This window comes from Propithecus coquereli, unplaced genomic scaffold (assembly GCF_000956105.1).
Source record: "Propithecus coquereli isolate 6110/MARCELLA unplaced genomic scaffold, Pcoq_1.0 Scaffold154, whole genome shotgun sequence".
Lineage (NCBI taxonomy): Eukaryota > Metazoa > Chordata > Mammalia > Primates > Indriidae > Propithecus > Propithecus coquereli.
In genome coordinates, this window is record NW_012139858.1 from 1,374,277 (window position 1) to 1,401,742 (window position 27,466).

The 27,466-nt window shown below is 42.5% G+C and overlaps 1 protein-coding gene across 1 annotated transcript in view; it reads left to right on the top strand.

Annotated features, from left to right (window-relative positions):
• Positions 1 to 27,466, top strand: part of ADAMTS12 (ADAM metallopeptidase with thrombospondin type 1 motif, 12) — a 319,080-nt gene that overhangs the window by 193,476 nt on the left and 98,138 nt on the right. The window contains exons 4-6 of the mRNA XM_012640504.1: positions 11,807 to 12,003; positions 13,149 to 13,232; positions 25,306 to 25,430. Of these exons, the coding sequence (XP_012495958.1) occupies positions 11,807 to 12,003; positions 13,149 to 13,232; positions 25,306 to 25,430 (406 nt within the window). The remainder of the gene's footprint in view (positions 1 to 11,806; positions 12,004 to 13,148; positions 13,233 to 25,305; positions 25,431 to 27,466) is intronic.

A 27,466-nucleotide genomic window follows, 5' to 3' on the forward strand; every position in this document is an offset into this window, starting at 1 on the left:
ACAGAGCTGGGGAAGGAGAAACAAATAACTCTCTAAGTTAGCACGATGACTCGCTAAGCCTCGATGTTGGATGACATGACCCTTGAATGAATGAAGGGGGCCTTCAAGGAAAGTTGGGAGGAGTCAGTGCAGTATTTGTGGGACTTAGACCTCCCATCAGAGCCACACTCCGACCATCAGCTTGTGGGGTTGGGTGTCTTGGCTTGTGGCCCCGGCCCACATAGGTAAGCTCCAGTTCTCTCCGAGAGTAACTGTCTCTTGCCAAAAGACACTCCTGCTAGCACTTCCCAGATAGTTGCTCCTCTTGTGATCACTGATGCCATCAGCATTTGAAATGCACACCCTTCTGCTGACAGGTAAGGGGACTCTCCAGAGTGAGGTGGTGAGTCAGAGAAGGGAGTCTCAGGGACCTGCCTAATGCCTACATAGCCCTTCACCAGCGTCTGTCCCCAGCTTGGCCCATCCAGTAGGGGGATGGGGGCGTCCAAGGGGCCTTTGAGACCTGTCCTCAGGCCTGTGAAGGGCCCAGTGTCCTGCCACCCTTGATGTTGCCTTTGTCTTCAGACAGCTGTTTAAGACCAGCTCAACATTTGCAAATCAGTGAGCTCCATGGAGCCCAAATGAAGTGTTTATCTACTTCCAGCTTTTCTAGAGAAATCATTTTAGATATTGTCCCCAAGTCAGGCCCAAAAAAGCTCCTCCTTGATGAATGAGTGATCAAACTCAGATTAGATTCACTAGAATGTGAACACCACTTTTTTGTTTGCTCTATATACACTACCCCACCCCCACAAACAAATATTAAGTGAATGAATCCATGCATTCATTATGAAAATACTTACTGCATCTTTAAAAGCCTCCAGGCTCTATGCTGAGTCTTGAATTACACAGACCATTAAGACACAATCCAGTTCTCCCTTGTAAAGAAGGTTTTCCCTGTCAGGGAGATGGTGTCTAAAACAGTAGGCGGACCCAGACAGAAGAAAATTAAATGAAACACAGAGGTAAGAGAACTAACAGTGACAAATCCATTTTATTCGCTACATTTGTTAAGAGATAAAAATCCTGCCGTTTGTTCATAACAAGAATATCATTCTGACCTTTATTAGAAGAAAGTAAACTGCAGCTTCTCTCTTTTTGACACTTGTTACAAAAGAAAAGTGATCCATGATTGCAGCTGATATAATGTCCCCAAGGATTGTATTAATAATCGATGTCTCCTGACTTCCTTCTGCCCTGAATTCCCTTGTCAGGCCTGTGATGCCACAGAGGACTAAGAAAAAATGATGTGTTCAATGGCTTTAGACTATTTAGAAAACAAATTCTCATAACACATTGGGAAACTATATTTACAAAACCATGCTTGTAAATAAGTACATATTGTGTAAGTATAGTGAGGTTAAATTTCACTGTGAAAAATGACCCAAAGATATTGTAGACTAGATAGCTTGCAGAAACCCCTAGCCCTCTCTTCCAGTATGGAAAACTTAAAATTCTGGATGAAGAGCTTTAAAAAAAAAAAATTTCTTTTCTTCAAATGTAGATAGTGAAGTGGGCAAGCATATGAGCAAAGTTCTCAGAAGCAGAGAGAGAGAGAGAGAAAGAAAGAAAAAGAAAGAAAGAAAGAAAGAAAGAAAGAAAGAAAGAAATAAAGGGAAGGAAGGAAGGAAGGAAGGAAGGAAGGAAGGAAGGAAGAAAGAAAGAAAGAAAGAAAGAAAGAAAGAAAGAAAGAAAGAAAGAGGAAAAGAAAACGATGGGAATGCAGACATCAGAGGTAACCAAATGTTGAAGACGATGGCTTGCCTAGAGCCCTGAGGTCTGGATCTTAAGAACCTATGTGTAGGGGACTGATGACGAGTTTCTGAGCCCCTAGAAGGGGAAAGCTGGAAACAGACACCTACATAAAGCGGAAACTATGAAAAAAGTCATTCTCAGTGAAGGGGTGAACTAGAAACCAAATAAAACGAACCAACCTACAAAAAATACCCCATAGAGGAAAACTGTAAGGAAATGGATCTATTTGGCCTAGGTTCTGGGTGCAGTAGGACTGTATATGCTAGGAGGAAAACAGACCATTTTGAAACCTGAATGAATGTAAATACTACATTTATAATAAATTGCCCTGCAACATGCTCTGTTTTATAAACTGGAGTGTCAGATGGAAAGAACTGCAAATATGCCCACACATATGTAGGCATGTAATAAGCCCACATGTATGTAAATATGACCACAGGTAGATAGGGTTCCTTTCACCTTCTGTAAAAAGGAAGTCTGGTCAGCATGGAATCGCTTTGTTGCTGTCTGTTGAAAGACAGGGCAGATAGTTTCTCAAGGTCTCTGTGCTGTATTTCTCTGGTTAGTGTACTCAAAAGATTTCATTCTTGACCATCAGCTTGATTATTGCTGTCTCACCACATTAACGATTACTGATTAGGATGCTCATTTTCTGAGGAGCTCTGGTGATGTGGGAAGAGCTTGCACCTATCTATGTTCTGGGGACAAGTTGGTGAAATGAAATATCAAGAGCGGTGGGTGATCTGGCTGTAGCAGCAACAAAGATAGCTGAAACTTAGGTTTCTTACTAACAGACATGCTGACCCTTTGATGTCAATGAAGAGAGTGTTAATAAATGAGCAACGCAATAGATATCACCCAGAATTTTCTTGCTTCATTTAAAAGTGCATATGGGCCGGGTGGGCTGGCTTGTGCCTGTAATCCTAGCACTCTGGGAGGCCGAGGTGGAAGGATTGCTTGAGCTCAGGAGTTTAAGACCAGCCTGAGCAAGAGTGAGACCCTGTCTCCACTAAAAGTAGAAAAATTAGCCAGGTGTGACGAGCCCCTGTAGTCCTAGCTATACGGGAGGCTGAGGCAGGAGGATCCCTTGAGCCCAGGAGTTGGATGTTGCAGTGAACTATGATGACACCACTGCACTCTACCCAGGATGACAGAGTGAGACTGTATCTCAAAAAAAAAATAAATAAATAACAATAAAAATCAGTCTATCAATCAATCAATCAATAAAAGTGCATATGAGCTGTGAGGTTCCCTCTTAACTAAGCCTTCATGCCTTCAGGTTACTTAAAAAGACCATATAGTGAGGGGGGAGGAGGGGACAGGTATATGCATACACAAAGAGTGCCATGTGCACCATCCAGGGGATAGACACGCTTGAAGCTTGGCTTTGGGAGGGGAGGGGGAGCAAGGGCAACATACGTAACCTAAACATCTGTACCCCCATAATATGCTGGAAAAAAAAACATGCATAGGACTCATGGAATCATTTTCTCAAGAATAAGAGTGGGCATATGGCCCTTCTGAAAGACATTCGTGGTGGTGGGTTGTCAGGGAGTGAATCTTATTCCTGTATTGACAGAGTGAAGGTACTAAAAGAGAACTCACTGTTTATTGACACTTAACATGCTGATCTGAGGGGATGGATCAAATACTACCACTTAGAGATGGAAGCAACTCACTTCCTGAGATTATGCATGAGAAGACGCAGTGCCTACAAACATAATGTGGTAGGATAATATATGTTTATGGTGACAGAAAACCCCAAATAAGATTGACTTATTTAAAATAGAGTTACTGAATGCAAGGATCTATTCTAAGTACTAGGGATAAAAGAAGTGAACAAAACAGACAAAACATCCCTCTTCCATTTTAGTTGAAAAGTAGACTTTTATTTCTCTTACACATCAATGAAATTTAAAGATAAAATGTCCAAAGTTTTGCCTTAACAATCATCAGGAACTCAGATCCCTTCTGTTGCCTGTCTTCTATTTTGTTATTCTATCTTCTTCAACGTCTGGATTCCACTTCCTCGTCCACCCTAGACCACCCAGGGTTAGTCCAGGAAGGAAGAGAAGGAGGAGAAGGAGGAGAAGGGCCCTTGCCCTGCCTTTAAGTTCTGAAGTTGCATGTAGCACTTCCCCTTGTGAGCTATTGATCAGAATTTAGCTGCAAGGGAGGCTGGGAAATTTAGTCTTGATTCTAGGAAGCCAAGCACCCGAGAAAAAAAATCAAAGAGGAAAAGGGGAAGAACAAATACTGGGGACAACTGTCAGTCTAAGATAGTCATCATAAAAGAAGGCACAAATTGCCCTAGGTATGTTTGGTATTTGACATGGTAAGTTTTACAGACTTGATACAGACAACAAAGGAGGGACCCAGGAAGCTGGGGAAGGGACACAGAGAGGGTGCCCACCTTAGTTGGCCCACCTTAGAGTGGCCTAGATCTATTTAGACAACACTAAATCATTTTTTCTTCTGTCAACAGTTGGCTTTCGGTCTGTGTGAGCAGTTTGCACTGTATTTATTGAGCACATGCTATGTTTATAGAACTCAGTAATTTCTAAAAAGTGTGGCCCGAATGTGTAAGGGAAGTAGGTAAGGAATCCTAGCGTGGGCCTGTGTTTGGAAGGTGCTGTTGAAGCTCAGGACTAGCCCTAAGGAAATGCTGAGATGAGGACTCTATGCTCTTCCATCACCCACACCCATCTCCCCACAGACGGAAGATAATTCCATCCTCCGAGAATCACTTCTCCTGTCTCTCCTGCTTCCTCGGGGTCTCTACTTAAGTTATAGTCTTTCTAGTCCATCCAGAGGTAAACTTTCTTTAAGACTACGAGAGCCCTAAGAAGAAAGCAGAAGCTACTTCACAAAACAGGTGCCCTGGCTTTCTGTGCCCATTCCATAGCTCCTGGACAAGACTTTTCATTCTTCACTCCCAGACAGAACACCATAGAATGACAGACTTAGAATATGAAGAGATTTTAGCTGTCATTTAATCTCCTTCCTGAGCTAGCATCCCTTAAAAGCTGCATTTCCCAAGTGATGTGCCACAGAACACTAGGTATTATTGGGAGCTCCAAAAACAACGTGGGACTCACTGTCAAGTGTACTAAGTTTCCCACTTGGAGATTCACAATATAGATAGTCTTTTAGAGGCTGGAAGAAATTCATACCTTACATGAAATGTAACGATGTAGGAGTAAACTCTTTGGAAATTTTCAGCAATGGAGAACTCACCACTGAGGACATAGAGACCATAAAAAGCATTTCATGGAGCCTTGAGTAAAGCGTGAAAGTCCCTGGGTCATTCACCAATCCTCAGTCACTAAGCTGAGGGAAGTGTGTCAACAGAGTTCTATTAATGTTGAAGCATGCTGGGACCCATTATCCACTTGGTTGATTATTTAATTTTTTGTTTACCTTCCTTCTGCCCTTAGCTGCCTCCTCCACATCTGGTCTTCATTGGGAGAAACGCATCAGCATATTTCTATTAGAGAGTAAGGAATGGAAAGAAAGTGCGTGAGGTTACATCTCGAATCAGTGGAATTACTTTTCATTAAAAGTGTTAGCAATAAATGAAATGGATGATTTTAAATAAACTAATAATAGATCAAATTATTATTTAAATTCATTCTGTTCATTGACTTTCTGGAGGGATCTAAAAACATCCCTTTTACTTATACTTGATTTAACTATGTTGTTATTTTGGGGGAAGTTTTACATGTCCCAAAAGATCCATCATGCCCTTCTTCATTTTTGACATATTCTGAGTGAAGCGAGGGCAGTGTCAAGCAGGACTATCCAGCTGTTAGGGAATACGTTTCACTTTGATATTTTATTCAGGTGCTTACACTTTTTGTGTCTACACCCTTAAGCCTGGGGAGTATGTGATTTTGCTATCTACTAGTTGCCAACACTTAGACTCATGTTGCTTCGCCCGTTTATCATTAAAAACAGCTGTTTTCACTTCAGCAGTGGCCAGTTTTGAGAAATGGATAGTCTATTACCTAAACGTAAAAATATTTTCAGTTCACAGTGAATGAGGTAGACTTTTTTCCCTAGCTGTGGTACTTCAAGTCTACCCAAAGCTGGCCCGAACGGATAGACACCTCTGGCTGCTCAGCCACTGTTCCTGATGGATGTGCACACCAGCATCAGCTTTTGACTCCACTGGGAAAAACCAGGATGATCTGCCAAGAAGCAGTTCTGGTTGCAAGTGTGTGTGGTAGTGGCAAACTGCTGACAAGTAAGTGTGGGCAGTGGAAAGGTGTGTTTGCTCACCTTTGCTTAACTCAGAGAACACTAGAGGCAGAAGGACCCTTAGAGATGGTGTCAATTGGTAGTTTAAAGCTGTGACAGGTGGAATCCCCCTCAGGGCCACACTTCGATGATCACAGCAGCTTTGGGGTTCTTTCTTGTCCTTACTTTCTGCATAAGCTTTGTCTGAAGAAAGAGTTCCATGATCCTTAAAGTATTGAAAGGAAGAATTCAATTCAGTTTCTTCATTAGACAGAGGAAAAGATAAGGACACTTGTCCAAGGTGACAAGTGGTTCAGGTCAGGCTGACAGGCACTTTTTGAAGTGAGACACTGTTAACAGTGGACCTGGATAAAAGCTATCCAGGTCTATGAGTCTTGAGATGTCTTCCTTTTTCTTCCTGGTGACATCTCTCCAGCACTCGCCTAGGATATCTTCCCTGAGTTGTGTTCATATGGGTTCTACAAGAGAAGCAGGGCATTATCTCCAGGAATCTACTGTAAAAAGATCACATATTACCTATTGAGCTTCTTCTGGACAAATGTCCTTCAAGCATTGCTTAGAACTGGTGGGGACCTGAAGGGCTGGGACTCAGATGGTGTTTGATCTGGCTTCTCCCTCAGATGATCCTTTCCATTCCTCACATTGCAGTTTCTAGGCAGGTGATACCCGGAAATCCCATCTCCACGCCATGAGCTTACATGAAATTCTGACTAACTCAGCTGGTTCTGCTGCTCACTGGCTATGAGACTTTGAACAAACTCTTTGACATCTCTGAGTCTCATTTTTCTTGCTTTAAAATGGCAATAATTTCTGAAAAGATGAAAAATAAAAATAAACAAATAAGTAAAATATCAAGACTTAACCTCACATCCTTACTGTGAGAATTAAAAGATGAATGATCTAATCCAAAAGCATGTTTAGCACAGGCTAGCTCTTGCTAGGCACTCCACTACAGGTTGGCTGTTAGTGCTTGTGTCACTGTGTTGTTGGCAAGATGTCATGTTTTCAGGACTTCCCTCACATGGTGGTAAAAAGGTGGGAGTCAGGGTGCTGGGTTGCACTTGTCTGAAGCTGCAGAGTGGGGGCTGGAGAAGACCAACTTGAGGGGGTCATCTTATGGGAAGCTGGACCTCAGACTAGGTAGCAGGTCTCATTAGTGGCCAATTTCCAATGAGTAGTCAACCTTGATGGGCTGGGCAGAAATCCTCCTTCTCTACAGGAAATCTGGTAGGAAGTTGTAGAAGAGAATCCAGATGAGGCAAGAGTTGAGTCAGGGCAGGAGGCAGAGCCTTGGGCCATTCTCTAAGCCAAAGAGGCAGCCTCATTGTCCATGCTGGAGTCTACTGGCACACTAAAGAGCACCCCTGAATGTGCCAGAAACTTTGTAATTTCCAGAGTCTTCCCCTGTCTGTGTCCACTTTCCTTGTTACCTAGAACTGCTCCAGGCTCTTCTGTATGACTTGGTCAAGGTGTGATCCATGCCTGTCTGCAGAGGACCCTGAGTCTCAGAGATCAGCAGTAGGTAAGAGCTCTGCTACCTGAGAACACCCCAAATGAGAGAGAGAGCTTTGTGAAGAGCTGTCTGTAGCATTTGGGGAAGGAAAAAGTCCCCAGTAAATTGTATTTGCCAGGGATCTCTAGGACCTCTGCTCTATTAGGGCTTAGCATGCCCGAGAGATTTCAGCCAACACTGGACAGACATCTGCACTCCCTTAGCTTCAGGCCTAGGAAAGTCAATCCTCTGTCAGCACTGGGAATTGTCCTTACCTACACTGCCCCTCTGGCTGGATTTCTGCCCTCAAAACATTTAATAGTCTCAGTGTGGAGAATGCTCTAATTGAAAACAAATCATCACCTGAGGAAAAAATGGACAACTCTTGCATTTCCTCCTTATGTGTGGCTCATGAATCAGTTCTGACTCATCTTCAGTTCTTCCTTTACCTATGCCTCACACATTTATTGGATGCCACTGTTTGCCAAGCACAGTTTTAGGCACTGGGTAGAAGGTAAAGGAGATGTTTTCCTGGTCCTTTAGCTGTGTAAAGCCTAATTGGAGAGCCCTTCAAGTAACAGGAAATTATATCAGTGTGGAAAGAACTCAGATGGGGGTGTTTCCAGAAACTATTCTAGCCCAGAAGAGGGGTCACTAAATACAGTGTGTGTGGTGGGGGGTCAGGGGAGCTTCTCAGAATTGTTGGCATCTCACCTACTCCAAAGAACTAGCTGGCTTTATCATTAGGCTTTGGAGATAAATGTCTAGGGATGGCTTCTTGTACTTTCTAAAATTGCTTAGCAGAAACATTTCTTTTGTCAAATCTGGGATGATTTCATTAAGACACAGCCCAAATGTATTAATATATAATCCTCTCTCCCAGGGTAGTCCCATTCAATCCTACCACCTCTGCAAAGCTTTTGGCACTATATATAATGGAACTGATGTCTCTCTGCTTGGGAATTATTTGAAATCTGATAATGAAATTTTCTTATGTTCATGGTGCGTTACCCACAGTTAGATTGGTCAAGGATCACGTCACTTACTGCTCTGCCTCTGTTCCTAGGAGGGTAGTGTGGGCCTTGCCCATAGAGCCTATCGTGTAAATGTTTGCTGTTGCTGTGGTGGAATCAGACAGGCTTGACTGGATCTGGGCTCTGTCCTTCACCACGTGACTTTGGAAAAATTACCTAATCACTTTGAGGCTCAGTTTCTTCATCTAAACAATGGTGATAATAATAGGGCTTATCTCATGGAATTGTTGGCACAATTAAGTGACATATTGGGCTATGGGCTTAGCATAAGAGCTAAACTTTAGCAAGTGCTAAATGTAGGTTTTGTTGAAAGATTTAAAGTAAATATATGCCCTCACTAGACTCCATCTGTCATTCCACAATTCCTCCTATAGACCATTTACTGAGTCCTATTTGCTGGAGAAGTGAAGGAAACCTGATGGGCTTTAAAGAATTTTCTTTTTTTTAACTCTTGTTCACTTAGGCTGCAGTAACAAAATGTTGTAGACTAAGTGTCTTAAACAGCAGAAATTTATTTCTTACAGTTCTAGAAATTGGAAGTCCAAGATCAAGGTGTGGGCAGATTTGGTGTCTGGGGAGGGTCCTCTTTGTTTGTTGTCTTCTTGCCATGAATGCAAAGACAGAGAGAGAGAGCAAGAGAGTGTGCACAAGTGCTCTGGTGTCTCTTCCTCTTCTTATAAGGACACTAATCCCATCACGGGGGCGCCGCCCTAAAATCTCATCTAAGGCTAATCACCATCAAAGGCCCCCACCTCAAAATACCGTCACATTGGGGATTAGGGCTTCAACACATGCATTGGGGCAGGACATAAACATTCCACCCTAGCAAACTTTCTTAACACTGCTGGGTAAAAGGTAGAAGAGGGGGGAGGGTAAAGAAGGAGAAGTGAGAAGAGAGAGACAGCACTAAGGGAAGCAGAGAAATTACTACTCCTTTCTACCAGTTTCTCATCGGTGACAGCCTCCTGCCAGCTTCTAACCTTAGACATCTGAGGGTCCAGAGGAGAGGGGAACCTCTGCAGGACCAAGGCTGCAGCTGGAGCGCAGAGTCCTGCTTTAATGAAAGGGCTGCACACTCACTGTGTGGTCTCTGACAGCCAGGGTGAGCTGAAGCCTCCATGAGGGGACCAGCACCCAGGGCAGGGCAGCGGGGCACCAAGGGCTCTGCGAGGGCTCTGGGTGAGGAAGCCATCTGCCCTACCAGTAGCCCTGGCACACCAGCTCAAAAGGGAGCAGACCTACCCCAACCAGGCAAGACAGGAGGGGCTGAGAGAAGGGGACGGAACCTAGTCTGTGTTGACCAGGTTCTTGTACTCAGCCCAATCTGTAACGCCTCTTCCAGAAAACACCAGCCCACATGGGCTCAAGAGTGGCTGGCTGCCTGGCTTGTATGGAGACATTCTAATGTGGATAGTGGTTTGAAAACATTCCCATGAGCTTCAAAAAAGGGATGAGAGACTGATAGGGGAATGGGATAGTGCAGAGCGTTAGACCTCATTGATAAAATCTCTGGGCTTTTCTTAGGGAATTCATACTTCTCCATGCAAAGTAAGTGGAGAGGGAAAATAGAAATTGATTCTACCACAGATGAGGGGTTAACCATCTCTCCATTTGTAAACCCTCACAGGGCTTGCCTGCAAAGTTTACTTAATCTTGGATTATTTTTCAAACATGTTATGTCAAAGTATTATTATTTTGAAATAAAACTAACAGAAATAGAATTTGAATATATTTACACCTATGATGATGTTTCATGTCTTCTGTCAACATTGCTTAATGTGTTCTGACTTCACATGGACAGTGACTGAGGACCAGGAAGGATTACACAGCAAATCATGTGACCAGCTCTGTCACCTAAAGAACACTGGGGGAGACGGGAAAATGAGGTTTTAGTTGTCCCAATTCAGGGTCTGAAGCAGGACCTCAGGATGGAGCATTATTCTAGATGCTTCCAAGAATGAGACTGAAATTAATCAGCGGGAATTACAAGGAAGCAGGTTTTGGCTCAGTGCTGGAGAGAACTTCCCAACAGAACAAGATGCCCTGTGAGCTGGTGCGTGCCCCTCCCCCACCGGAAGTATTTGAGTGGAGACTGGATGGCCATCACCAGGTTAGGAAGGAGACCTGAGGTTTATCTCCCACTTCCATGTTCTGCCCCTGCCAGGATTCCAGTTGCAGAGGGGGGATAGGCTGGAAGGGTGTGCCGATGGCCCAGCCTCCTTGTTCATTCACTCCCCTGATCATCTTTCCTTAGCTCCCCTGGTCATTCTGAGCTCTCTGAACCTTTTTAGAGTTGACCACCACTTGGGCTAAGCATTTGGTTCCCTATGTGTGGTATAGCCCTTGATTCCATTTTAGTTTTAAATAGATCTCTTTGAGGTTAGAATGTGTTCCCCAGTTATAATATTCTGGGATTTTGTGAATGATTTTGTGGGTATTCTTTCCAATTTTCTGCATAATTCTATAGCCTAGGCTAGGTTTTGTCTTCCAAACCATGATCCTCAGATATCAAATCTTTTTCATACTGAAACCTATTAGTCACCTTGATAATTCTACTGTCCTTCTTTGGATTCTTTCCAGCTCTTTTTATACCTTCTGGAAATGGGGTGCCCTGAAACTCCTGCAGGCTTTCCAGTTTATATATACTCTGGTTTTATGCATGTTTACTCTGCAAGAGACAGAGTGCATGATTTTAGGGCACAGAAAATCCTGGATCTTCTACGGACTGGATGGGCTGTGTGACTTTGGGGAAATTATTGAACCAGCCACTTTGAGCATCAATTTCCACATTTTCAAAATGGAGAGACGAATATGTACCTCAGTCATTCATGATGATAAACAATTTGGCATTTAAAAGCCTAGTATACTGCCTTGCATACAGTAGGTACTGAATAATTTAGAGGAGAAAGAGAAGAAAAAGTTCTCATTCTTGATTATATATTTTTAGTAGTGAAAACATAATTTAATTAAATAATTATAATAATTATAATTATTTTAAAGAAGTAATTATTTTAAAGAAGTACTTTTTGATCCTCTGTTAGATTCAAATTTGAGTTATATCAGTCATATGAATTTAAAATGATCTTCTATTTCAGACATGTATATATGAACATTGCACTCATATGTTATTAAACATAAACCTACAGCCTTGCATCTTTACAAACACATGTAGGCAATGTATGAGACACATAGAGAATTAGGCCACTATTTTCTGTTTAATGTTTAGACAGTGTTGACACCTCCCAGAAGCAAGAGCTGCAGCGGGAGAAGTGGGAGAGGAACAACTTGCCAAGCAGAAGCCTCTCTCGGCGTTCCATCAGCAAGGAGCGATGGGTGGAGACGCTGGTGGTGGCTGACACGAAGATGATCGAGTATCATGGGAGTGAGAACGTGGAGTCCTATATCCTCACCATCATGAACATGGTATTCTAGACTGCCTGGGGCAGGGCTGGCTGGTGAAAGACATCATTGGAAATGCCTCCCCAGCCAAAAAATAAATAAATTTTTTGTCCTTTTAACTTATTTTTATTCATATATATTTACATATGTATGTATAACATATATATTTATATATGTGCATATATATATGTATATATGAGTCTATTCCCTGCTTAAGGATGAATAAGGATCAAAATTAAGCACAAATTTGTCTTTCCCTTAAAAATGTGTGTCCTGTGAAAAATCTGTAGTTTATTATTTACATATTTCTACTAGGTATTTGCCAAGGAACTCAGTCCTTTTAGGATGACTTTGTCTCATTGGTTTATAGTAGTAAACAAATGAGAAAACTGAGTCAAAGAATTAGAATATAATTTCCTCAAACTAGTTAGAGCTACTTAGAGCTAGAATTGGAGTAAAGTTCATGCTCCTAATTTCAAGCTTTTCCTTTGCATTATTGATGTTTTCTGCCTTCCCCAAGAGAGTGTTAGTCCTGTTGAGATGGGGAAAGGTACTTGCCTGAGTAACTGACAATAAAACCAGGGAATACCGAGGGCTCGGGAAAGAGTCAAAGAAAAGAAAGGCATTAATCCCTCAAGAGCACGGCCAATCAATCACCCTGAAAGACTATCTTTAAATATCTTCTTAACACATCACCAAAAATTTCTGACCTGTAAGATAAACTTATACATGCATTACAATGCTATTTTCCCCCTCTGGCATTTATTTATTATCTATTCATGTGGGACTAATGGTTTTTTTTTTGTTTGTTTGTTTTTTCTGAAACAGAGTCTCACTCTTTTGCCTGGGCTAGAGTGAGTGCCGTGGCATCAGCCTAGCTCACAGCAACCTCAAACTCCTGGGCTCAAGCGATCCTCTGCCTCAGCCTCCCGAGTAGCTGGGACTACAGGCATGTGCCACCATGCCCGGCTAATTTTTTCTATATATTTTTAGTTGTCCGATTAATTTCTTTCTATTTTTAGTAGAGACGGGGTCTCGCTCTTGCTCAGGCTGGTTTCAAACTCCTGAGCTCAAACAATCCACCCGCCTCGGCCTCCCAGAGAGCTAGGATTACAGGCGTGAGCCACCGCGCCCGGCCTGGGCTAATGGTTTTCTATTTTTGACTCTAGGTCACCGGGCTGTTCCATAACCCAAGCATTGGCAATGCAATTCACATTGTCGTGGTTCGGCTCATTCTACTCGAAGAAGAAGAGGTAAAAAAGTTTCCTCTCTACTCTTCTGCCCTGTGTCCTCATACTTCCTATCTCCTTTCTTCAGGAGACCTCTTGGTAGACAAAAAAGAGGTTATCAGAAAGGTGTTTAGAATATCATTGGAAAGGAAAATATTATTTCTATGTTATTTTCTTGGGACTTCAGTGATATTGAGTGGGAAATGGAGAACATTTCCACAGTTGGAATCACCTGACAGTCATTGCATCTAATAACAGACAAATCAGACTTACAGTCGTCACTAAGAATGTCCTGCAATGGAAACAGACTAAATCATGATATGGTTGGATGGTTTCTGTAAAAGTTAGGAGAGATATTGAAGTGTTGAACCTTTTATACTATTAATTTACCCTTTGAATATTAACCCAGGTTTCTCAGACTTGGGCCCTCTTGTCTGTCTGCACTTTCCCCTTGGGGTTTTCATCTATTCTCGAGCCTTACATAGCTACATGCTGAGATTCCCCATTGATACTTCAAGCCCAGACCTCTTCCTTGAGTTTCAGACCTATAGACAATTGTTTATCTGACATCTCAACCTGGATGTGTCATAGTCCATTCAGTCTTGAAAATTTAATAAGTCCAAAATGGAATTCCTGATTGCTTCCTGCCTAAGTAATTTCAATTCTGCCTCCTCCCATTCCCCAAACAACCTGTTTACCCATCTCAGTGAATAGTGCTACTAAACATCGGTTGCATAAGCCTAGGAGTCATTCTTGGTCCCTTTGTCATATCTTCCATATCCAGTGGCAAGGCCCACAGTGGTCCTACCTCCAAAATACATCTCCGAGCTGTCCACTGTTCATCCTCTCTGCAGTTGTCACATTGGTTGGCCTGATCGTTATCGCACTTAGGCTGCTGCAGGGAACTCCCAAATGGTTTTCCTATTTTCAGCCTTGGCCTCATAATCCATTCTCCATGGACAATCATTTTACATACAGCCATAATTGATCTTTTTAAATACAAACTGAGTTGCTGCACTGCACAAAACCCTTTAATGACTATCTGTTTCTTTTAGAACAAATTCAAAATTTCTAACTGTGGCCTGCACAGACTTTCCTGATCTTGCCTCCATCCACCTTTCCAGTTTTTCCTTATGTTTCTCTCTCCCTTGTTTCCTACTCTCACACTCACTGGACTTTGGACAGGTCCCAGAACACAACAAGGCAGTTTTCAGCCTCAGGGTCTGTGCACTTGTGGTTCCCAGTGCTTGGTTCCGCCCGTGACTGGCACCTTCTCATCCCTTGGGCCTCTGTTTAAATGCTGCCTCTTCAGAGAGGTCTCAGTGACCCATCTGCTCAAAGCCGGCCCTGCTACTGCTCGCCATCACAGAGTGACAGCACTCTCACAGTTTATTGTTATTCCATGCTGTCTATTCTTTTCTCGCTTATCTCAGCCTCTACCAGAATGTGAATTCCATGAGGGTAAAAGCCATGTTTCTTTATTCTGTTATATCCCTGGCACCTAAAACAGTGCCTGGGATGTGAATGAATAAATGAATGAATGCACGAAGTGAAATGTAATGAATGAAGGAACCAGCCAACCACGTGAAATGCCCTTGTGATCTATAGAGCTTAACCAGCAGCCGGGATATGCAGAGAAGGGCATCGTTCAGCTCTCTGTCAGCAAGACACCTGCAGTCAAAATGCCAAGGCAGAGTTTACTGGTTTCTTAACAGGAAAAGTCTCTACAATCAGTTAGAAGATTATTTTTAAAATGATCTCTGAAGCCTGGATCCATTTTCCTTCTCTGCCCTATCAGCCTCGTTTTCCTTCATTACTCAAGACATGCTCAGGCTATCCTGGAAGACTAATGGGTATGGTATTTCCCTGCCTGTGATCCTTTGGTAAAGAAAATTTATCCAAAACTTGGAAACCAGGCAAAATAAAAACTATGTATCCTTTCAGTGTTCAATATGACCTATCTGACTCTATGGGAACGTACCTTTAATTATTATTTTCTACTGATTAGAGCCCAGATGTGGTAAAATTACACGTTGACATGTAGAAAACTGATAGTTTACTAATGCTTTTTGCCTAGTAGAGATGAAAATTATTTGTGTCCAGCAGAAAAGATAATCCTGAAGGTTATGGTTTTATTGGTCTATGGAAGCAGAACAATAAAAATTGGTGTCTAATTTTGTATCTAATTTAGCAATGTCATTCCAGCAGTTTTTTCCCCCACTGTCTATAGTTGCATCTGTTTCTTGTATCTGCTTTTAGTCAGCTTTGCCATCTTGCCTGCCTCCTCATTAATGAGTTAAGTTCTCTTGCCTCTCTCCTTTCCTTGTATTTAACGCAAATACATCTTTAACATGATCTCACTATACATTTGTATGAGAATTATGTTTTTAACTTTTTAAGAATTATACTTTGATACCTTGGAGGAAATAATTGAGTTTTTCATAATGGTTGAGCACATGTTCGTGCTTAGATACAGATACGCAGAAACATTAAGGATTTTCAGACCAAAAAAGAAAAAAAGGAAGGTTCTTTGGGGTGTAAGGAGGAAAAGTCTTTACCCTCTGTAGTCCCAGCAGCACCACTGGTAGGACTTCAAAATGCAGTTTCCATGGATCAGGTACTTAGATCTCCATATCTCTTCATTGCCAGGAAACAATGCCCCCAGGGCATCTCCATGGCATCTTGCTGCCAGTGAAGTTGTTAGGAAGAGTTTGATCACCCACTGCTCCCCTGACTCCAACACAATTACATTGTTTTTCTTCTTCCAGATCTGTTTTTGCAAGTGCAAAGAGACACAAATAATTTGCTTCAGAAAGCCATGGCTCTCTACCTCCTATTTACCAAACATTATCCTCATTCAAGCTTTTGTTGACTCTCTAATTGGAACAAGGTTTGCAAGTTAGCAACAGAATTGCAATTCTCAATTCTCATTTTCCTGGTTCCCAGAAAATGGCTTAAGCCATTCTTAGGGTCTTTGACTAAGGAGCTGCTCCAACAACAGCAGACAGCGATGATTGCAGCCCTTAGGTAACATCACGGTGGCAGACACAGGAAGCAGAGTGTAAGGTACGGCATGTGACTGCTTAGAGCAAGTGGACCCGAGTTCAGCAACTCAGTAAGTCCCATCATCTATCCATGCCCATTTTTCTTCATCCATAAAAAATGAGCAGAGACTTGTGGCGCATCAGCCACAGGTCAAACCCTGTGCTGGCCACGAAGGATGCAAATATGAAGACAAGTCCCATTTTCTGGTTCTGAGGAGCTTAGAGTCTACCGCACAAAAGCACGAAAACAGAAAATTTCAAATTGAAATCGACATGAGTATAAAAATACTGGAAGAGGGAAGGGTGTCTAAGTTGGGTTTTAGAGAATGAGAAAGAATTACCCAGTAAGGAAGGACTTCCAGGTAGAGCGACCTGCTTGGGCTGTGGCTTTAGTCTTAAACCAGCGCCATGCATATCAGGGGCAGTGGACACATCACTGATGTTGGACCACAAAATGGGAGGCTGAGAGATCTTGTCGTCACAGAAAGGAAACAGCATGATTGTGCTGGAGGCAGGAGAGAAAGTAGCTGATCAAAAACTGCCCGCCTCCACTCACACCTGGGCTTGTCCCAGTGTTGCCTGTCTCTGTGCAGGACATTGTCATCCTTCTGGCTGTAGAAGCCAGAAATCTGGGAGGCACCCGTGACACCTCTTTCTTCTCCTCCCAAAATCAAATCCATCATCAGATACTGACAGTTTTATCTGAACATCTCCATTTTTGTCACTTCAATTCAAGCCACAGTTACCTCTTTTCTGGTTTTCTACTCAAAACCAGTTGGATTCCTTCCAAACTTGTTTCCTTATTGCAATCAGGGTGGCCTCAAAATGGTAATCTGATCATATCCACCCTCCACCCCTGGGGTGGGTGCCACCCCTTCTCCACCCCCCAACCCCCGGCTCAAAGCAGTCCACTCGTTTTCTCATGCCCTCTCTCCTTTCCTGCCATGCCCCCTCGCTCTCAGGATGTAGCAATAGTCTTCTATTCATCACGCTTTTTGAAGCCCTGCCACTGGTCTCATTGTCGGCTGGACTGTCTTCCTGCTTGTCTTCACTTAGGTAACGTCTTAATCACCCAGATTGCAGCTCCAGTGTCACTTCCTTGGAGAAGACTTCCCTGACCTCCACACCGAGGAAGACTCTATTGTCCATTCCCTAACTCTGTGCATTTCTCCATCCCAGCACATTCCACACGTGTAATTCTACATCTGTTTGATTGATGCAATTTCCTCCATTAGTATGGAAGATTTAAGAGCAGAGGTAGAGTCTGAGGTTGCTCACCATTTAGCTCTACTGGTACATAATAGACCCTCAATAAATATTTGCTCAAATTCTAAGAGTAAGAATGTGAATGAAGCTGGCAGTCAGTCAGTGACGGTGACTGTCAACAGCAGGCAAGTTCTCATGGGCTTCGTAGTCACATGAAGGAGTTTGGAACTAATTCCGTGGAAGACTCTGCATGATTCCAAACCAGCAAGTAAAGTTAGGGAGATCTCTCAGGCTCCGCGGAAGATGTGGATGGTGGGGAGCGCTGCTACAGGGTTGCTGAAGTGGGTCCCTTTGATCAGTGACTGTCTAAGACCTTCGTCTTTCTTACGCTGAACACATCTGACAGCTAACACCATTTTGGTCTTTATTTTTCTGTGGCGGGTTCAAGAGACTCTGAGGTTAAGCTACATGCATAAAATGCAGCTTCATCACGTAACAAGTACTATGGAGTTCTATCACATTTTGAGAATAAATTGGGGTATAGGATGTGAAACTCATGTTGGAGCACCCCAGAGCCTTTCTTAAAGGAGAGGCAGTCACATTTCAGAGCAGTGGAATCTGAGGTATGCAGCCCCATGATCTGGGAAGATGTGTCAAACATATTAAGACACTATGGGCCAAGGAGACAAAGTGGGTTTACACATGAGCCACCTGGCTCTCACTGCTGTCCTGCCTCTGTCTAGCCCTGAATTGAACTCTCATTTTTATTTTACAACCCTAATCCTATTCTTTTATTCTCTTCAAGAACTTGGACAAAAATTTGACCTCTAGCCCTTTCCATTTTAGACCAACCCAATGTGTCCCATGGTCTCTCTGCTTCCTTTAGACACTTCCCTCCAACTCTTGTGAGCGGCTTGACATGCTGGAGAGGATAAGATTTATAGTCAGTCCCACTTTGCTATCTGTGTAACCTTTGGTAGGTTACTCATCTGTGCCTCCATTTCCTCATTTTGTAAAAGGGAGACACTAGTATCTACTTCACAGTGTTATTGTGAGAATCAAATGTGTTAATCCATGTAATACTTAGCATAATAGTATTTGGTTTGCAGAAATCACTCAATAAGTGTTACTCGTTAGCATCAGTCTTATTATTCTTATCATTATAATCATCATCATCGTTTAGTTCCCACAAGACCCCGTAAACTTGTTAATATTATGCATTCATTCCACAAGGGCTTCAAAGTCCCTGGAGGAAAATGAAAAGCCTAAAGGACAAAATTAGGATCATAAGAAGTTGAAGATTTCTTTTAAGAATAAGACAGAGACAAAACTGGGCTGAGAGTGAGTTGGAAGAAGCCAAGGGGATTCCAGGTGACTACGCCATCCAGGCGTGGGGCCTGCAGGTGCTGGGCTAGCTTGAAGGAGCGGCCGTAGGGCTGATAGCAGGAAGGAGTAACTGCTTTTGTGGAGAATTTCCTCTTGGTCTAACGAGTGATTTAGTGTTGAGTTCACTTTTGTGAAACTCCGGAGTTAAAAGCCTGTTGATTTTAGAAATTCAGGCTGGTGGTTTGCCCCTTTGTCAACACCCACTTCCCTAGGTGATGTGTGGGTCTGTATTGTTCTTTCAGGATAAACGTCAAAACTATTGACAAAGAATTTTTATTTTATTTTTTAATAATTTTTTTTTATTTCAGCATATTATGGGGTACAGATGTTTAGGTTACGTGTGTTGCCCTTGGTTCCCCTCCCCCCAAGTCCATGTTTCAAATATGTCCATCCTTCAGGTAGTGCGCATTGCACTCCTTGTGTATACAAATACCTGTCCCCTCCTCCCACCGCCCTCCCCCTTCCCCAGCATCCAATAGATGTTGTTCTGATATGTGCATTTATGTGTTGATTAGTTAATACCAATTTGATGGTGAGTACAAATGGAACCCGTTCTTTTGCTCTTGTGGTGCCCCACTTTGGAACAATTTTTTTTTATTTAATTTAATGATTTTTTTCTGTTTTTAGAACACGTTTGAAACCTAGGAAGGCAAAAAATTTTTAGACTCCTCTTTTTTTAAAAAAAAAAAAATCAAGTATCTTTTCCTCTGGTAGTCAGATGGGTTATCCCTCAGGCACATGGGGACTTTTGGGATTCAGCTTTGTGCTGCTTGTCTCTCCTCTGCTCATTCTCTTTCTTTCAGTAGCCTAAACCTGGCAGCAGAGCACATCAGATTGTGCATCAAATTAAGAGCTGCTACCTAGAATTCCCAGAGAAATCAATATGAGATTTTTCTCATTATAGAAAGAGCTTCTAAAGAGAGAGAATGATTTATAACAAAAGCGATGTTCTTGCAAAATCATTTCCTCTCTCCTATTTGGGGCTATTTCTGTGACCTGTTGCTAGTTTCTTCTAAGCCAGGAAAGGGGAAATGGGAAGTGAATTGGATTAGCTTGGGAAGATGAAGTGAAAAAAATAATAAATAAAACAGAAATCTATTTTTGTTTGCAAAGGAAATGGGGAAAAATAGTGTGGATGGGGGTTTGTTTTGACACACTCAAATAATTACCAGGTTGCCTTATGGAAAATGTTTAGCACAGGTCCCTGATAGTCATTATGAGTTAGCATAATCTCTCTGAAGTCTTTTTGCATTTTGCGTGTGCTTATGGCTGCACGATCTTAATGCATAACCAATTACTCCTCTCAACGCTCCTGTGATCAAAGTGCATTTGAGAAATTAAATGAGTAGGTGTTTCTTGGACTTAACTCTTTGTGAAACTGGAGATTAAGAGGCTGAAGGAGTTGAAAAAAAATTGTGCTTAGTTAAAGCCTCCTGAAAGATCCATGACATTTAATAGAAAAGTAATAAGGTATGCTGAAGACCCTGTCACTGAACTTGTGTTAAATGCCACATATTGCAGAAGAAAATTCTGCACAGGGGCCAAATATCAAGCTGCAAATGATCAGCAACTCAGTTAACCAGGCACTTGCTTTGTCTGCAAGAGGTACTTACAAAAGCAATAGGGAGGAAGCAAAAAGAATTTTGAGGGCAGATTTAGGGCCCTGGGTTATTCCAGAATACTCTTGTAGGAAAGCTGGAATGTAAGACAAATCTGCTCTGTTGAGGTTTTTTTTTTTTTTTTTTTTTTAACTTTTCAGATCCTTTTCCTCTCCTTTACTCCTTCCCCAACAGCACTGCTGCTAGAAAAGCTCAACAACCATGCATACCTGGCCTATGTACTTGGTCTAAACTTGACGCGGTGCTTGATCACCTATTCTTGACGAGGTGACTGATTACCTATTCTCCATTCTCCTCCTTACTTCTGTCAAGAACTATGAAGGGTCTGTATCTTAGTCCATTTTTCTGCTGCTATAATGGAATACCACAGACAAGGTAATTTATTTATTTATTTATTTATTTTTGAGACAGAGTCTTGCTCTGTTGCCCAGGCTAGAGTGCCATGGTGTCAGCCTATCTCAGAGCAACCTCAAACTCCTGGGCTCAAGCAATCCTCCTGCCTCAGCCTCCCGAGTAGCTGGAACTACAGACATGTGCCACCACACCTGGCTAATCTCTACTATTTTTAGTAGAGATGAGGTCTCGCTCTTGCTCAGGCTGGTCTGGAACTACTGACCTCAAGTGTTTCTCCTGCCTCAGCCTCCCAGAGAGCTAAGATTACAGGCGTGAACCACCATGCCTGGCCAAACAAGGTAATTTATAAAAAACAAAGGTTTATTTGGTTCGTGGTTCTGGAGACTGGGAAGTCTAAGAGCATGACACTAGAATTTCCAATGGTGAAAGCCATCACCTGACAAGCAAGCATGTGAGACAGAGAGAGAGAAAGTAGGACCAAACTTATGCTTTTTATCCCTGCAATAACTAACTCATTCCTGAGATAATCACATTAATCCATTCATGAGGGCTCTTAATCACCTCTTCCAAATATCTTTATGTTGGCAATTTAATTTCAACATGAGTTTTGGAGGGGACATTCAACCCATAGCAGTCTGAGATTTTACCCTGCTGGAAAGCTAACAAATTAGTCAGCCACACTTCCATGAATGCAATGCTGGCAGACGACATGAGACTCCTGGGTGAGAGGCAAAGGACTTTATTACTCACAACGTAATATGTGGCATGAATTTCATGTTTGCATCTGTCCCTCTTGTCCCCTAAGTCACACAGGGGTGATGTGGGCAGCCCAGCTCTATGCTGTGTACGCAGTGGGTTTTATCACAGCTGAGGACCTCCAAGATAAGGAAACCCCAATCCTTTAAAAAAGGTTGTAAGCAAATTTGTCCAACTTTTGCCCCAGAGGGAGTCATTACTTTTATTACTATAGACAGCAAATAAATCTGTCTGCTTCCCTGATAGAGACACTATCTACCTTCCAAGGCTACTTGCTACACAATATCCTTGAAAGGATAGTCTGGAACAACACCTTTGCTCAGTGCCTTTGCTCAAATGATGTGCAGAAACATGAGAGACCCATTGTCTGCCAACGGTTCCTATTACAGGCACCCAGAATTATTATTACAGATTTTCTGCTGTATATTCAAATATCTGGCCTCTTTCCTGCCACTTCCCTATTCAGCATGAGATCCTGTCTCTTTACTGGCTTTTCACAAAACCCCTCATCCAATTAATCTTCACTTTTTCTGGGCTCAGTGGATATATTCTCCACCTTTTCTTCTTGCCTTCATGGGTGGTGTACATCCTCGGTATCCTTTGTCAGTGTACCTGCTGTATACCAGGACATGTGCAGTGCCTGAGATAAGGAGAGGGATAAACCTCAATCTTGTTCTGGTGGAGCTGAGGAGGAAAACGGTCACACAATTTTATCATTATGACCTAGTGCAGCAAGTGCTGTGAACCAATTATGCACAAGAGATATTGGCAAAAACCTAATTTAGATGGGGGGTCAGGGAAGCCTTCCAGGAAATACCCACGTTGAATTTTAAAGAATGAATAGAGGTTGAATAGGTTAAAGGGGATAGGAGAGAAAGACAATTTGAGGCAGAGGGAACATCTTGAAGGAAGGAAAATGTGTAGGAGTATGTGTGTGGGGGGGGAGTGCTAATACAAGCAGTTTCAATGTTGCTGGAGCAAAACTGTGAGGTTGCAAATTAAGGGAGAGCTTCCTGGAGGATAGACTGCAAAGGGTCTTGAGCCATGGGTTTTCCATAATGGCTGTACTAATTTATATTCCCAATAGTGTATAATGGTTCCTTTTTCTCCACCTTTTCTCTGACATTTGTAATCTTTTATTTTTTTTTTTATAGCAGCCATTCTAACAGGTGTGAGGTGGTAACTTATTGTGGTTTTTTTACATTTCCCTGAGGATTAGTGACGTTGAATGTTTTTTCATATACCTGTTGGCCATTTGTATGTCTTCTTTTGAGAAATGTCTATTCAGGTCTTTTGTTTATTTTTCAATTAGGTTATTTGTTTTCTTGCTATCAGTACAATTTATTGAAAAGGCTATTTTTCATTCAGTGAATTCCTTTTTCTACCTTTGTCAAAAATCAGCTGGGCGTGCTTAGCTGGGTCAATTTTGGGGGTTCTTTGTTCCATTGATCTATGTGCTTATCCCTGCACCTGTATCACACTGTCTTGGTTATTTTATAGCTATACAGTAAGCCTTAATATCAGGTAGAGTGATTCATCCTACCTTATTTCTCTTTTTTCAGAATAGTTTTAGCTAACCTAAGGACTGTACCTTTGCATATAAATTTTAGAATGAGCTTTCATATGTCTGCAAAAGACCTTGCTGAGATTTTGATAGGAATTTCAATAAAGCTATAGATGAATAGCTTGGGAGAATAAATGGATGTCATAAGTCTGTTGAATCTACAAATCCATGAACATAGCATATGTGTCCATTTAATTAGGTCTTTGACTTCTTTGATCAGCATTTTATAATTTTCAGGATACAGATCTTGTATATGTTTTATTAATTTATACCTTTGTTTCATTTTTGGAGAAAAATTATAAATAGTAATGCTATTGGTATTTGTAGATGGTAATGTTATATTAATGAGTATTCTCTAAGAGAATTCTTCCCCTAATACAAAACAGAGAAATATAGGGTTAACAATAGACCTAAAAGATATCTGATCATAGTTGATGTTTTATTTGATAATCTGCCTTCCCATCTGGAGCTAGAACCAAGGCACTGTTCTAACGAGGCTGGTGACCAATTGTAACTTTGTTATAATGGTCTTTGATTGAATATCTGAGCTAAATGACCTTAAGCTAGTTCTTCACTTCTCTGAGGTTTAATTTCCTCTGATTATAAAATAAAAATAATAATGCTTTTTCTACAAATAATGCTGAATAGATGCAATTAAACAAGATAAGCATATGTGAAAGTATCTGACACATAGTAAGTGATCAAGAAATATTTCCTTCCTTCCTTTTCTCTTTTCCTTTCCTCCCTCTCTCCATTTTCTCTCCTCCTCTTTTCTTTCCTTCTTTTCTCTTCCCTTCATTCCTTATTCCTGCTACCTGACCAGTCCATCATGGTAGGTGGGGATATTTGCCCTGGTCTGGGGAGGGTCACTAGTACAGTACAGCTTGTCTGGTTGCATTGGAGGCTCAATACCCTACACTTGGTCCGCCTCCCAGATTTCCTCCTCTTCCCCTACCATACATCATGCTGGAGGATGTAATAATTGGGATTATTAAGTAATTAAGTCTATTTCTACTATTTGAATTCTGTGCTGAGCAGTTCAGTGAATTTTCATGCATGAGGAGCCACCTTGCTGTGTTTTTCTGAGAGGAAGGCGGTCTACAGTAGTTAATCGGCATGGATGGGGAGACCTGGGAATGTCTCTAACAAGCAACTGAAGCCCCTCAAGCCTTGTTTGATTTGGATGTGGGCCTCAGCAAAATACAGAATGGTAGAGGAGCAAGCTTATAATTTAACGCAGAGACTGTCCTAAAGTTCTTGGGCCAAGCCCAGCGTAAGACCTGGATTAGAGTGGGCCAGCAGAGGCTGTCACCCTCTTGGTGGAATCCACCTTATCCCAGGGGCAGCTCTATATGGAGGCCCCAAGAAATAAGGCAAGGAGGAAGGGATTTCTCCTTTAAAATTCAAAGTCACGTAGAATCCCTCTAGAGCTGATTATCGTTTTTTTGTTCTCCTCCAATTGACAAATGCTTATCCAGGTAAATTGGAATAGCCCCTCCCCTTCTATCTCCAGGGGTAGTTATGGGCCAGAGGGGTGACTCAGGGCTGAGCTGGACCTCAGAAGCCCTTGACACTGCAGGCTGGGGGCACCTGCTACAGCATCCTAGTTGTTGTCGGATGACCAGTTCTCCCAGCTGGTCGGAAGCCTGGAGAGATTATGCCACCCTCTGTCTCTCACCCACAGGTGTCAAACCGAGATGAAAACCCTGGGTAAGAAAACAGCCAGTGCAACCCCAGCATAGTGGGATACCTCATGAGAAGAGGCAGCTCTTTATTGAAAATCTATTTTGCATTAGAAATAAAAATGCCTCTTTGGAATTATATTGGCTTAAGATACAGAGAGCCACTAGAAATAGAACTTCAAACAGCTATTGGTCTTTGCTTATGTATTTTTAATTTTTCTTCAAGGGCTGCTTGTCCCAGTGATAGTTTCTGTTCTGGAGTTCTCCCCTTCAGGTTCTTTTAGTGGAAGTCATAAGACTGATGGTATTTAGAGCAGAGGGTTAGATCAGAGGAGTAAGTTGGCCTCTGCCAGAAATGCCTGTCAAATGTCTGGTGCAACCTTTCTGAGCTCATCTCACTTGGATGTCTCTGAAGACTAATGCCGGTGCATGGTCCCTGACCACAGTGAGCTCATCGGTGCCAATCTCTTCCTCCTCTTTCTCCAGCAAGGACTGAAAATAGTTCACCATGCAGAGAAGACACTGTCTAGTTTCTGCAAGTGGCAGAAGAGCATCAATCCCAAGAGTGACCTCAACCCTGTCCATCACGATGTGGCCGTCCTTCTTACCAGGTACCCCAGAGACTATGTGGAACCCAGGGGCAGCAAGGCAGGGAGAAATGGCAGGCGAAATGTGTGCCAGGTATTCAAAATCATGAGATGCTCACTACTGTTTGCTGTTCTTGGTCATTTGTAAAGGCAGCATCCATGATTTAGTCAATTACTGACTTCCATACCAGTAGAGGGGGCAGGTTAGCAAACTTGCTAATACGACAAAGCTTTCCCTATTAATAAACTTCTTCTGTTGGCAAAATGCAGGCCTCTTTCCTATCCCAGCGATGATTTTATCTCTAAAACTGGCTTTTTCTTGCGGCTCTATATACACTCAGGAAACTCCTTTGCAGATCCTCATTAAAGACACCTGTTACTCTTAACCAGTGGGATTTCCAATCCTTTATTTTTATTTTATTTTTTTCCAATTTGGAAACACAAAATATATCTACAGAAATCAGTCCTCTTTTTTACCCATCCATGGCTGATGTTGAGGACAGGATAAGGGAACAAGTTCTCCTGAGTAGGCAGACTGGTTTGGTTACATTCCTTTTGCCCCTATGGAGATATGTGTTTGCTCTGATCATGGACAGGCCCTGTCTTGGTAGTAAGAACTATCAAATCTTCCAGGACTCACGGCTGTGGAAAACCAGTGAACTTTCCTGATCAACCCTCACTCTTCAAAGCCTGTGTTTGACATTGAGTCAATAAATATTTATTGAGCAACTAGTGTATACCAGGCATTATGTTAATCTAGACAAAAGAAGGGCTTATTAGAATGGGAGAGAGTAAGTTCTCACTGGGCAGCCTATGCAGATTCATCCAGAAGTCCAGGAATGTCTAGTAGAGGAAGCCCCGTGGCCCAGCCCTTCAGCCCCAAAGAACCTCATGCACTGAAAGGCCCTGGGTGTATATGTGTCCCTGTGGAGGATAGGCTGCTCCCGAACATTTTGGGCCTGTCATCTGTCCCTTTGAGAGGATCGTCCCAGCACATAGGATGCCTACAGGGGTGAGAATGAGCCCCCACCCTATCCAAATGTTGCTTGCTCTGACCTAAATCTCCAACCCCAGAATCACTCTTTTCAGTGAAAGTATTAAATGCAAATGTGTTCCAAGGGAAGTTGTTGACATAACCTATAGTAGTATGTTCATTAGGATCTGTGACACCTTGGGTTGATCAGTGGCTCCCCTGGAGAATAGGTTGGTGTAGGAGTGGACTGTAAGCACGGGGGATCTGGGGGGATAGCCGACAGCCTGGGGACTGAAGACCTGGGCAAGAGGCCAGGTGCAGGGTTCAGTGCCAGCAAGAACTTCTGAAGGGAAGCTGTGTCTCAGGAAGTCTTTCTGCCCCCGAGAGCGGAAGCAGATGCCCCTCTCATTCTCATGTGAAGAAGTGAGTGAGTTAATGATAGCTGCATGTGTGAAATGTTTGATCTGGGCCAGGCTCTGTGCTGTGTGTACTGGAACAGTCATTGCTCCATTTACTCTCCACAGCCACACTGGTAGCTGAATGCTATTAATGACTCATATTTTACATATAGGGAAACTGAGACCTGGGTATGTCTCTTACTCAAAATCTTGTTTTCGTTAATGGGTACAGCTGGGACTTAAGTCCAGGTAGTTGGACCCCAAGAGCCATCCTCTTAATTATTACCCAATGTGGATGTGAAGGACCTGCCCTCCTTTTTTCTTATTATGATCACTTTTCTTCCTTAGGACAGGAGTCTGGTTGCACGGAAGTGTGATGAACCTTACCAGCTCCTAGACAGTGGAGAGCTTTTCAAGTTCTAAAGCAGGATTTCTCACCCTCAGCACTGTTGGCATTTGGGGCTGGATGCTCTTTTGTCGTGGGGGCTGTCCTGTCCTGTGCACTGTAGGATATTTAGCAACATATCTGGCCTCTCCCTGTGAGATGCCAGTAGCACCCTCCTCCAAGTTCTGACAACCAAAACTGTCTCTAGACATTGCCAAATGTCCCCTAGGAGGGGGATAGAGAGCAAAATCACCTGCCCCCATCAAAAACCACTGCTCTGAAAACATAGGTAGGATCAGGGAGG